Here is a 12,914-nt window from a genome sequence, read left to right as displayed (position 1 = left end):
TTTAAAGGCTGTCGGACACGGGCCGGGCTCGGACAGCGTGCACTAAGAAAGGAAGCACAAAGCCGGAGCATTTTATTATATTCATTTTTGATGGCAGAAAAATATGGAGAGGTTGAGATTTTCTGAGAGGCTGCTCGGAGATGAGAAGACTGATCCTGCAGAGAGAAGTTGTGTGTCTGTGTGTGTGTCTGTGTGTGCACCAATAGAACCTGCCAATTGGGGCCTATTTCTTCTCGTGGCAAGACTTTGATGCATTTGTTATATTAAAAATGTTGTGGTGAGTCCGTCATGCAAACGACCTGCAGTAGAGAATCACGTTACTAACACATGAGCCACAGTGCGACCATTCTTTTAATATTGTTTTTGCAAGGGGGCGGGTCTCAAGTAGAGGCCCGCCCCCTGGCCCCGGAGAAGCCTTAACAGGAGCGCCGTGTCTGAAAGGCCGTGCTGCGGGAGGTTATGAATTATTAAATAATGTCATATCACGAGCGAAACCACAGTTGTGCGCACACACACTCAAAGGAGATCCCCACGCGGCAGCAGCACCGATTGACACTCGGGGAAATGGCAGCGGGAATGTCGGCGACACTTATTCCTGGGGCCGCGTCCCAATTCCTGTCCTCTGCCCTTCCTCCCCCTCCACCAGGTGTCCTCTGTCGGTGCTTGTGTGGGTCGGCGGGCGGCGGAAGAGTTTTCAGGGGGGAGCTTTTTAAAAACCTCTCCTTGCATGTTTGACAAGAGCAGACAGCGATGGCCTCGCCTGCTCTCCGCTTCCATGTCAGCCTCCCATTTATTTTTACCAAGCGCTGAACCTCTTTTAGGTCAGATTTTTCTTTTCTCCTTTTTCCGTTATACTACTTTCCGTTCTCTTTCCCCTACGCACACACACACCAAAGTACAGCAACTCAAGGTGGGCCATAATCACCAAAAGTTCACTTAAGAGGCTTTTAAACGTTAATGAAATATTCAAATAACAAAATATTCATATTTGGAAACATTTAAATACATTACATGTTTCAAAGGATGTCCTTCGTTAAATAGAACATCTGAAAGATAAAATTCTGTCTGCAGGAGTGAGGGAGGGGGGGAAGAATGAAAGTGAAAGAGAGACAAAGAGGAAAGTGGAAAAATCGTGAAGATTTTTCTAATTAGAGCGTTAAAGCTTCCTCGCTGCCGCGCTGCGCTTTTCGGCTGCACACATTTTCCCGAACTCAAACGCATCGCGCCAAGCCGGATGCTCCGCCCGCTCCGCGTGTCCCTAAAACGCTCTTTGTTCTTTGAAAGAACGCACTTGTATCACTATGCTGTTATTATATTGTCATTATGTCATCGGCGGCATAAAACGGTCTGAAAATTGAGATAATATCGCAATAAATGTCCATGCAATAATCGCACAACAAAAATGTGGTATCGTGACGGCTCTAATGGGGCTTGGGGTGAAAGGGTGAACAGATAATCACATGGTAGTCCTAAAGCGTACCCTGCCTTATGGTCTACTTACTAAAAAGTTGGCCGTACATTAACATCATGCTGTATTGAAGAATACTTTAAGAAATCAACTACATAAACTGATTAACTGGGGCAAGAAATCAAGTGACAGGTAGTTTCTCTCTCTCTTTAACTCTTTAGAAGAAATGAAAGTTTCTTCCATGTTGGCCTCACTTTTCCGTCACGCTGGTTTCTGGCTGGTGTGTTCATAAACAGAAAATAGTTACTTAGTCGTAAAATCAATTCATTTGGTTTCCTCATTAGATTCATAGACAATAAGATCATTTTAACGCTGAAACCAGACACAATATGTCTAATTGTTTAGTGTAACTCCAGATGTGTACAACAGCACTGAACTTCCCTGCATCACGAGGTCATCTAGGATATGTGATGGGTTTGGATGTTGTGTATTAACACCCTGCACTGTGACGCGTCCAATCATCGTAAGAAGCACGCAGACCAGCGGCAGTTCATCTCATTTGTTTTATCCCCCGCAGGCCGTCGAAGTTGCACAGCCCGTCTTCTGATAAGACGTCCGGAGGAAGCGCTGTAAACGTCGGTGGTTTCTAGTGACTCTCGCCGTCACCTTGGAGTTACTTTAAAACAACCAGAGGGATCATTCTATTCCCGCCTGTCCTCCGTGTGACCCGTGTTTGTCGGGGGAGGACCGGTTCCTGCTGGGAGCTGAAATGCGTCTCCCGCCGGGTTATTGTTCCGCGCGACTTCCGCCACACACTCCTCATATGGTCGCGCCTGTGGAACGCGACATAGCAGTCCGATCCGTTCCTTCCACCGGATCAACCACCAGTCACGATCGTCCTCAGAGGCCTGAGATTTTGATATGACGCTCAACTTATTTGGTTTCACGTTTAGTCATGAAGTCCATTGGAAACTGGTGTGTTCTTTACAGGTGAACTAAGTCCTATTTACATTAATCAGCTGGTTATTTGCAGTGTGACTCTTTAGATTGTGGATGAGTAAGGCATCATTCTTACTTACTCGGATGTCTTTTTGTTCCTATGTGTTTTAAAACACCTCAGAGGGACCAACTGAGGCTTTAATAGTGTCTTTGCGAGGAATATTAAACAGCCTTTTCAGAGTCCCAATGGATGCTGAATGAGCTGAACTTTGTGACGGCGCGAGGGTTGGGCGTGACGGGGGAGAAGACGTTGTGACCAGAGGCCTTCAGAGATGGCGCTCTGTGCGTGAATCAGATGGAGGTGCAAACTAAAGACCCATAAGCCGTAGACTGAAGATGTAAGCGGGTATAAACCACAGACCAACCTCAACAATGCTGAGGCGGGATTGTAACCATCTCGCTTATCTTACAGCTCTGGCTTCAGCTTTAAGGGCGGAGGGGTAAAATGCCTGTTGGTTTCATCTCCCCCACCGCCTTGTTACAGCGAATCGGCCGTTTGGAGCAGAAAGAAATGGAGGAGTCAGACGCTTTCCTGCGCCGACAGCGTTTCTTTCTTCGCTCCCTCTGAGTCCGACTGTTGCTCCGCTTTATTTCCGTCCGTCCTTTGAAACGAGATACAGAGAGCCTGACATCATCGCCGGGTGGAAAGTGTCACGATGACACTGGAGTGTGACGGCAAACACGTTCGCTTTTGTGAGAATGAATCAGGAAGCGGCTTTTGATAGATTAGTAGTCTGTGGACAGAAAGGGAATTATTGTTTATGAAGATCGAATGTTTTGTGACTTTATGTTCTAATGTGGCTCAGCTGTCATTTGTAGCCACGTAGGCATAATTCATTTACTATATCTGATGGTTTTGACGATATTAATGTTTAAATAATAAATCTGACTCACATTTCTGTATTAACTCGCACAGCAGAAGCTGACGGACGCTGATCTTTTTACATCTGAAGGCCAGACCTTATTGTCGGCGGTTTCTCAGCCTCGTGCGAGGACTGACGCGCCTGTAGACTTTTACTCGTGTTAAGTAATTAAACACTGCTGGTCGCACATTTTTTTCCTAATTTCTTCCCGTCGCACCGTGGCCTTTTGAATCTTCCTTTTATCTCCTCTGCCTTTGGCATCGTTTGCTCCTCAATTATCCGTCCTTTGTGCGGCCACTTTCTCTCTCACTTGCTCCATTGACCTTACGCGACCCCTGCCATGCTGCCTTTTCACGCCGTTCGTTGAGGAGAGAACATCCGAGTCTTTGAGCTGTTTGATTAGAAGCGAACCAATCTCCCGTCCTCTCACATCGCTGACAAGCCCTCAGGTGTAAAACAACTCGTACACATGCTGGCTTGTGCTGATTTTCTAGAGCCAGTCAAACCCTCTGGTAGAAAGGGGCTCCTCTGGAAGACAAAAGCGGATCTGGAACGTCTCCTGAAGCAGCCGGCAGCCATGTCAACATTGTCTCGTTTAATTCGCACGCTCGGTGGGAGACTTTGTCTCTTCCTGCAGGAGGCCGAAAACATCAAGCTGATAGCAGCAGCTTCAGTGTGCTACTTCAGTACCGAGCGCACTGAAATACACACACACACACGCACACGCAACCAAACTCGCCAACACAGAATGCATTCATGCTCTGCAAGGGGACCAGACTGGCAGACACAAACAGTCCAGTCAGTCAATTATACAATTATTCAAATGTGTTTGTTTGAAGTGTTCATTTGAGATGATGAACTGTGATCTGTGGCTCTAATGAGCTACAATATCAGTAAAGTGTTTCAGAGACGGAGAAAGAATGTTGCTAGTAGTTTAGTTCCTCAGCCGTTACCAAACTAAAAAAAGAGAGATATGAGAGAGATAAAGCGACGGCTCACCGTTGGGCTTATTTTGGTTTCACTAACGCAGTATGAAAGCAACCTCAATAACTCCATACTTACATCAGTGTTGGGCAAGTTACTGAAAATCAGTATTTAGTTACTGTTACTAGTTACTTCTTTTAAAGGTAATTGAATTACTCACCAGTTACTGTGTATCAAAAGTAATTAGTTACTCTGGAAAGTAACGTTTAAGTTACTTTTATGTCTGCTTTTTAAATGTAATGAATATAAATAGTACTGAAAAGTCAAACACAAAATTTAGACCTATTTATTGTAATCAACAGGGCACCAGGCCTTCAAATCAAGCAATAGTACAAAAGTCCTTTTTAATACTTAACTTAATACAAAATAACTGTTTCAGGCATTTGCCTGAAGGCTCCACAGTTGACAGGATGAATCTCATCTTCAACATAGCGAGCAATCCATCTATTCAGCTCTGCCCGGTTTATCGGCTGCACTGCAGTCCGTGTAAAGTGGAGCCGTGGTGGTTTGCGTGGAGCGGCGCCTGCAGCATCCGCGGGGCTGCGCTCTTTCGTCATGAGCGACGCGATGCTGTTTACATGCACGTACGGCGACTATTCTGTGACACACAACGTTTATTTTGTGCTGACAGGCAGCTATTTACTCACTATTTGCCGGCCCTCCGCTTCGCGTCACAAAACAGAGTAACGCGAGTAACGAACTCATTTCAATTTCAGTAATTGTAACCGCGTTCATTTATTAAAAAAAATACTTTGTTACATGCTCGTTACCGCTAAAAGTAGTGAAATTACAGTAATGCGTTACTTTGTAACACGTTACTCCCAACACTGCTTACCATACATAAAGACACTGCTTACAGAAACGGATCGCAACAAAGCAGCGTACTTTCCAGCGCTGTGACATTAGGTTGATACATTATAACAGTTTAAAGGCTGGCTAGTTAGCTACCCAGCCTGTAAACCATGCTTTCATGAGCCCAACAGTAGACTGGTGGTCAGCCAGAGAACTGCGTTTAAACGGTCCCTGTGCCTCTTGATATCCTCTCTAGAACTCCCATCTGCCTGTTTTAATCATCTTAACCATATGAACAGGCACAGGGGCGTGATAAATGTGAACTGCTCCATAAACTGTGCATAAGGAAAGATTATATAGATGGTACTGAGAGCACCATGGGGGGCCTCACAGCTGATGACACTACAAAGAGATATATAATATTCGCGTGTCTCCCATTCATCGTCTGTGAAGCAGCTCCAGACTTTATATCTGAAGTTGAGACTTTCTTTCTGAATTTAGTTGGTGTTTCTATTTTAAAACCCAAACTCACTCACAAAACGTTAAGAGGCCATGAAGCTCATTTCATCGACACAACTTTCTAAATCACCAAAATTCTAATTCATGTTGCTGTATATATATTTTTGACCCAGCAGATCACTTTTTCTGTTAACCCATAATAAAGTCATAAAAGAACCAAACTTTTTTTGTGACAAAGAAGTTCCAACCGCTCTATCAGAGAAAAATCTGATTTGTAGAAATAACTGGAAACTCCACGACATGATGTTCTTTACAAGTGTTTGTAAACTTTTGACCACAGCTGTAACTTGACTACCACGCTGCTGTGGAACAGAGATTACAAATGTGACGCGATGGGTGCTGTACCCATAGGTGCACCTCGGGCGGTGCAGACTTTGACTCTTTCGGGACCATCCAGTCATTGGACATACCTGAGAGCACATGTCTGGTGGCTCTGGCTGAAACTGGCACTTTCGGAATTGCGATGCTTTGTCATTGTCATTTTGTGTCAAATTCATCCTCACATATTCAAATTCCCGTCGCACCCGGCTGTGGCAGTTTTCGCCTCATCACCTTCGTTATCGCTCTTCCTGCGTGACCACGAGGCAAAGATCATTTCATCAGAGCAAAATACGAACTTTTATGAGCCTGCTTGCATGCACGAAAAGTGAAACCGAAAGGGAGCAAGAGTGCGTCGGTCCATGCGAGTTAATATGTTACAATGTTTGTGAGCGTCTCAAGTGCGTGTCTAGGGATGACTCAGCACTTGCTGGCAACTCAGGTGAACGTGTTATGGCGCTTTCAGTTGATTAGAAATGTGGTTGGAGACGATAACCAGCTCAGCTTCTCTCCTCAGTTGGACGTCATTATTTTTCATCTTAATAAAATAAGCGTTTATCTCGCAAACTGCAGCTTCGGTTCTGTGCAACTATAGAAACATGATGCTGCAACCTGCTCAATATGGGGACACAACAGGTACTTTACCTCATCACAGAGTAGGGATGCGGTAGCTTTAATGTGTAGATGGATCGGAAGCATTCTTATGATCACAGTTGTTGGTGAAGAGATTTTTAGCATATTAGTACTTGGTCTCATGCTCTCGCTTTCAAACACAGCTATATTGTGGTGGTGTAATGTGCTACTTCAGCACACTCTAGGGACAAATGTTACTTTGGAACGACACACAATAATACATTTAAAAATGTAGTTTGCAGGGATTCCCATTTCAAATAGAATGTGTGTGTGTGTGTGTGTGTGTGTGTGTGTGTGTGTGTGTGTGAGCACATACTGCGATGCTTTAAGGCCAGGAAGACCTCCTGTGTACGACCATTCTGATACTCAACAATAAGTAATAAAAGAACCTGTGTCACCATTGTTCCCCTTCATTCTGCTCCATGAAAACAGGGAGTTACAAATGTCTTTCGGCCACGTTTCAATGCTTCATTGGTTGCTGTAGTTAAAAAAAGAAAAGACAGACTGTATCCTGATTTATAGTCGGGGCGTCAGCATTTCCCTCGCCCACTCTTTCCCGTTGTTACAGTGAAAGTATCACACACACAAACTTTCAAACAAACTCCCACTCATTCCTCAGCTCTGCAGCGGAGCGCCTCGGCATCGTCTCACATGAATGCACGCCACGGGTGATCAGCGGGGGCTTTTGATAACGCCTTATGTTTTCATGTAGGGGATTGCAGTGTGAGGACATCTTGAGGGAAACGGGGGGCCGGGGGGGGGGGGGGGGTCTCTGTTTAAGACACTGGGCCACTGAGATTTATGGAGGACTGCACGGGAAGAATGTTTCACCGATCACACAGAAATCAGTCCTCCAAGGCCAAGAGGTGAGGAATAGAAGAAGCCCGCTCGGGTAACGACGCCCACCATCCCGCTGGATGAGGGGGGATTTCCACCACCACTGCCCACTTACACTGGATCCTTAATCTTGGCTCACGCTGTGAATGCACAGGAGAAAGGACAAGCGTAGCTAACAACAAACATACAAAGATTCTGTTATGCATCGTTCCGTTGCCGTGGCTCCAGCGAAATACCGCGTGTTGTGGGATATTGTCATTCTGTAGGTACAGACAGACGGACAGGCAGCTGAAGCACACGGACGCAGCAGGTGGGGGAGAGATGGGCGCCATGCAGCTGCTGCAGGATCTCCATCCCAGTCACAGGAACAATCTCCTCTTAGTTTTTAGCTTAGTTGTGTGCACGTAGTGATCACCACGCACGCGTACGCATGCGCGCGCGACAGCAGGTGTGTTCCGAGTGAGTTTGACTCATCGCCAGGAACAAGGACATGAACAGGTTTGTAATTGGTCGCCACGGCGCTGCTTGGTTTGTGAGGAAAAAAACGCCCTCAGGTTTCACAGACATATTGTTGTGTGAAACAATAATCACCTCACGACATCACACGATGTCTGCGCAGAGGAGCTGACTGAAGCGCCACCACCACCCAAATCTAATTTCACAACACAGTGGCTGCAAAACACAACACGCATGAGTTTGTGCCTCTGCGTTGGAAAACAGGAGCTCCGGCTGGTTCTGAACTTGTGCGCCAAGTTCAGAACCAGTTTTCTGCACTGTTGAAAGAAACCACTGGAAGTGGTCAAGAATAATAGAGTTATTCTTGATGGTGATGTGATTCCGTTTCCGTTTTATGGCAAATGGGAAATGGGAGAAAAAAGGATCTGAGGACACGCTATTTTTTCTACACCCTTGAAAACGGCGTAATAATCGTAATAATGGAAAGAGGCTAAAAGTGCCAAAGTCACCAACGATGCACATCTCAAATAATTTGTCTGAGTCCTGCAGAATCCATTGCAGCGAGACCTCCAGGGTTTGGCTCGTACCCTCCGATTAAATCGCCTTTTTGTGCTGAAATCAGCTGTAAAAGAATAAAGCAAGATATAAAAGGCTTTAAATGCAAAAGCATGAGCAGAATACAGTAGATCTCTGGCTCTAGTAAGAAAAGAGAAAAAAAAAGGCTTTTTATTTTTAGTCCCTGAATATTTCTTCCCTTTTCCCCAGTTGTCTCAGATGCCTACTCATTCCTCTGCTACATTTTTCTGAAAGAAGCAGCGTTTTATCACTGAAGTCATTAACAGAGCAAAAGCAAATACGGGCTTCAGCTGGAGCACGCTGAGCTATGACAGTAAAAGTAAGCCTTAAGAAATCAATTACAGCGCCGGGGGACCGAGATGCTGCCGGTAATTCAGTCCTCGAGCAACAGGAAGCAGCTGAATATGGCCCAGATCTGTTGGGAGGCTGTTTTTTTTTTTCCAGGATACACACAGTGTGACAATTGAACAGCTTAGTGCCGCCGTATGTTAGTATTTGCTTGTGATCGTCGCGGCCGGCCCCCGCATCTATTTTTGGCGGAGCTGGAACGACGTTGCAGGGGCATTCGTTGTTCCCCGGGTGATAAATAATGAGCCATAGTGAGTCTCTCTCTCTCGTTGTGTTTTAACCGCGCACATGGCTATTTCCTTTAAAGCACACAGTGTCTTTGCTAGATGTTCCGCGTCCGTCCTCGTATCTCTCTCACTGTCGCCGTCTGCTTATCAGCTCTCAGATCTGCCTCAGAGGTTGATGACCCGCCCCATGTGGTGCAGTGAAAAGCCCCAGTTCGGATCAATTATGCATAGAGAATTAAGTATCAAAGCCACTCTTTGTCTCCCACCCATATTCCCGCTCCTCTCCATCACACAACAACTCTCCTTCTGGGCACTTTGTGTCCTCGGCGAAATTAAATGTGTATGAGTGAAAAGGCAAAGGAATGGTGACAGCGGTGCGGCTCAGCGGCAGGCGGCACGCTATTCAAACACATTATGCGGGAAGTGATGGATCTGAAGGTGAGACGCCTCAGACGTTTCTCTTTATTGGAATGGGATACTCGGGAAAATCCCATTACCTCACAACCACTAAGAACACGCTACATGCGATGCTCTTTTCCTTGAGCTTTTATGAGCGAAATTGTCACAGTACTTTTTAAACTTTTCCTCAAAATTCTAACGCGATCTATTTTTTGCTCAGTGGATACGAGTTTAGAAAACAAATACTAGTTGACTTTACTCTCATTCATAACGAAACGAGAATGTCTCCTGTTCCCATATGCTGATTGAGGGTAATAAGGCCGGGGTTGCCATGGCGATGCTTGTAACCGAGTCCGTCTCTCGTGGGTCTGAGGATCGTGCTGCATTGTCCTCTGGAGATGAGACAGAAAGAAAGAAAGACAAAAAGGAGAGTTGGTCACGGCTGGTCTTGTGACTCACAAACAAGCGAAGATGTTTAATACATCGGCACTGCGATGACACAAACCCATGCAGAGGCAAACGGAAGCATAATTTGAATCAGCGAAATCATGACTCGCCTCCGAAATCAAACATGATAGCCTGAGATTAAAAAATAAAGTACTACGCAGTCATTGCGACATTCATGAGCTGTGCGTCTGCAGGTTGCGCTTTGGGGGTAATTGTCTCCATTCGTTCTCTCTCCGAATGAACCCATTCTCGCCAGCGCAAAGTGGTAATTGAAGTCAACTTTAAATCGCCCCCGCTGCACGCCGTGGTCCCCGGGTGGCGGCGAATCCCCCGTCCAATCTTTGCAGGTGGCGCGGCGGGCCTCCTGAGCCGTCCGCTGTTCTTTCTTTGGGCCCCCGTTCTGCTTCTACCCTGCACCTCGACGCATCAAGAAGATGCACCCCCCCCCCCCCCCCCCCCCTCTCCTCCACTTAGCACGCGAGCAGATGGCTTTGGGTGTGAGCGTTTGGAAAACACGGCTCGCCAACAGCTGTTTGGAGGCCGATCAGCGTTCTCTTCTCCGCCGCGTCGACTCTTCGGTGACCTCGGCAGACACCGCAGCAGTTAATTGGAGAGGTTGTCTTGTGGTTTTCACTCGGGAAAAGAACATGGAGATTTAACTATTGCATTATGCGAATGACGAGCTTTCATGTTGTGCTGGATCTACTTAGTAAATGAAAAAGTAGACACAAGGCCGGGGTGGAGTTTGAAGGAAAACTGTCACATGGGAGATTTTTTTGTTGTTGTTGCTTTTTTGTGCTTTTTCTTCATTATATATATTCTAGTAAAGAGGGTCCCGGGAGAAGATTTCATTGTTCAAAGCGAATGAAACCGTGATTGGATTTTGTTTGAACAACAGTGGACCTTCATCAAAGCTGCGTAGTCGTCATACTGTTCCTCGCTGCGGTCTTGTGTGTAATTCCTGATGATGGTGGTGAAGCCAAAGACAATCTTAAAAACTTTAACCGGGGAATCTCTAAATCGAGGGGGACGGTTAGGACTCTGGGGGTTCATTTCTCGACGTTTAGGCCTCGATTAGCAACTCGAGATGCGAGACGACGTCTTCGACCCGGTTCTCTCACAGGCAAACTGTTCACAAGGTCATTTTTAACCAAAACGAATCATGGGGGGGATTCCAGTCATTTTTCCAAATAAAACATTTTTGTGTTTATTCTGTTTGATCCCCTCCTAGTTTATTAATGACATTTTTGTACAGTATTTCGTCCAAGAGATTGGCTTATTCTTTTAGCAAACATTCTCTCCATATCTGCAATCAAGTCTGGTTAAAGCTGCTATATAATGCACCACTGCTCCTTTGCTCAGTTTTCATTATCTCTCCGGAACAAGAAAAGCTTATGCCGGCACTATATCTGACATATGACTATATCTGACCCCCCCTGATGGGGACTTAGCCAACGTGCCCATTTGCCTTCGTTGGCCATGTTTTGTAAAACAGACAACCATATATTTGCACAAGACAGGCTTCTCCTCTGCAGCCTTGATTCATTTATTGTGGCTTGCAGGAAACCCGTGTTCTTATTCTTATTTAATGTCGTTGTGGAGTCGATGTTCATGAATCGGCCTGCGTCGACTAAAGCGATCGTTTGTCTCCTCTCTGTCCCCCGTCTCTTTGTCTGCAGGGACCCAGTTCCTCGGAGGAGTCTTCCAGCACCAGTTCAGCCGGCCCGCGGCAGCCTCGGGATCGACACAGTTTTGTCCAGGAACACTTTCAGGCTCAGTACAGGTGAGCAGCACAGACATGAGCCCCACGGATCAAACATTTAGCTTTTCATATAGTCTCTCTCACCTTTAGGAATGAAAGAAGTCTGCACAGGTGGATTCTGTAGCTTTGCTGAGTTTTCCATCCGATCTTAAAAAACGACCAACGTCTCCTTAAGTCTCCAAGCCGTAGTTTATTAAACAATGGTCACTTCTGATTGGTGTACTAGTGAGGGCATCGACACACAGGCGTGACACAAAAGCAAAGCAGAATCTAAGCGACCGCCAGTTTGAGGAAACTCGCATCGTCGTTGTCTCCTCTTCCCCGGAGAAGTAAACTGTACTTCTGACGGAGGGGAGCCGGGACAGAAGGCTTTGTGCTGTTGCCATGAGCAACATGACATTCATGACAACATTCCTCACTGAAGCCTCGCCAAGCGGGTTGTGGACAGCCCCAGTGCAAAGTTTTGCTTGTAGAAAAACAAGACATTTCTGGAATTGTGATCAGTTCTGCTGAAGCTTTCCCTCAGGCACCTGATCTGATGAGTTTGTGTTTAAACTAACACACCATGCATACCATTAATGAGAAAAGGTTTTCAGCACCGAGAAAACAGGTCAGAACGTTGTGTAGGATTCACGGGATTCTTCCATTGAGTCACAAACAGTTTCCTGCTTTAACATCCACTCCATTAGGGAATTGACTCGAGACCTTTCAGCAACGGCGCACATTTACCTCGCCTCTTGCTTTCACTTTCTACTTGATTCCAGAAGAATAACTATATGGAAACAGGCAGTAAATGGCCGGCTTTAACGTTGTGATTGTAAATCTTTCTAAAGTGGGAATAGTGGAAGAAAACATTCTCTGCCCTTACAGAACTTTTAAAATGATTTTTAGCTCAGTGATAATTGCTGATATCTGCAGGGTGTCTGAAACAGCTACTGTGCAGCACGAGTCGCTGATGCCTGATATGGATGGAAAGGCTTTCAGGTTGACTTTTAGCGAGTAGCATCTGTCCGTAGCGTGCCAGGATAATGTGCCCCGTCTCTCTGGATACGGTGCAAGTGGTGGGAACCAGGAGGATGATGCCTATGCTTTCATCCCTGATGGACAACCCCTCCCACTGCATGCGGGACGCCCTGGCTGCTCTGTACGGCTGCTTCAGCCACCGACTGCTCCCCCCCCTCTCCCCCCCGGTGTGTGAAGGAGAGGAACCGCAGGTCCTTCCCTCCCGCCGCTGTCAGGCTGCACAACAGCTCTGCTCCAAGTTTAAAAAAATATTCTGTGCAATATGTACAAGCTGTAGACATATAATGTCTGTATATATCATTTTATTTCAGTTATTGTGGATT

General features: G+C 46.0%; 1 protein-coding gene across 1 annotated transcript in view; it reads left to right on the top strand.

Annotated features, from left to right (window-relative positions):
- usp43a (ubiquitin specific peptidase 43a) overlaps positions 1-12,914 on the top strand; it is a 76,796-nt gene that overhangs the window by 12,210 nt on the left and 51,672 nt on the right. Inside the window, exon 3 of the mRNA XM_040187101.2 lies at positions 11,486-11,589. Coding sequence (XP_040043035.2) covers positions 11,486-11,589 — 104 coding nt within the window. The remainder of the gene's footprint in view (positions 1-11,485; positions 11,590-12,914) is intronic.

This window comes from Gasterosteus aculeatus, chromosome 9 (assembly GCF_964276395.1).
Source record: "Gasterosteus aculeatus chromosome 9, fGasAcu3.hap1.1, whole genome shotgun sequence".
Taxonomy (NCBI): domain Eukaryota; kingdom Metazoa; phylum Chordata; class Actinopteri; order Perciformes; family Gasterosteidae; genus Gasterosteus; species Gasterosteus aculeatus.
This window is presented reverse-complemented; position numbering and strand designations above follow the sequence as displayed.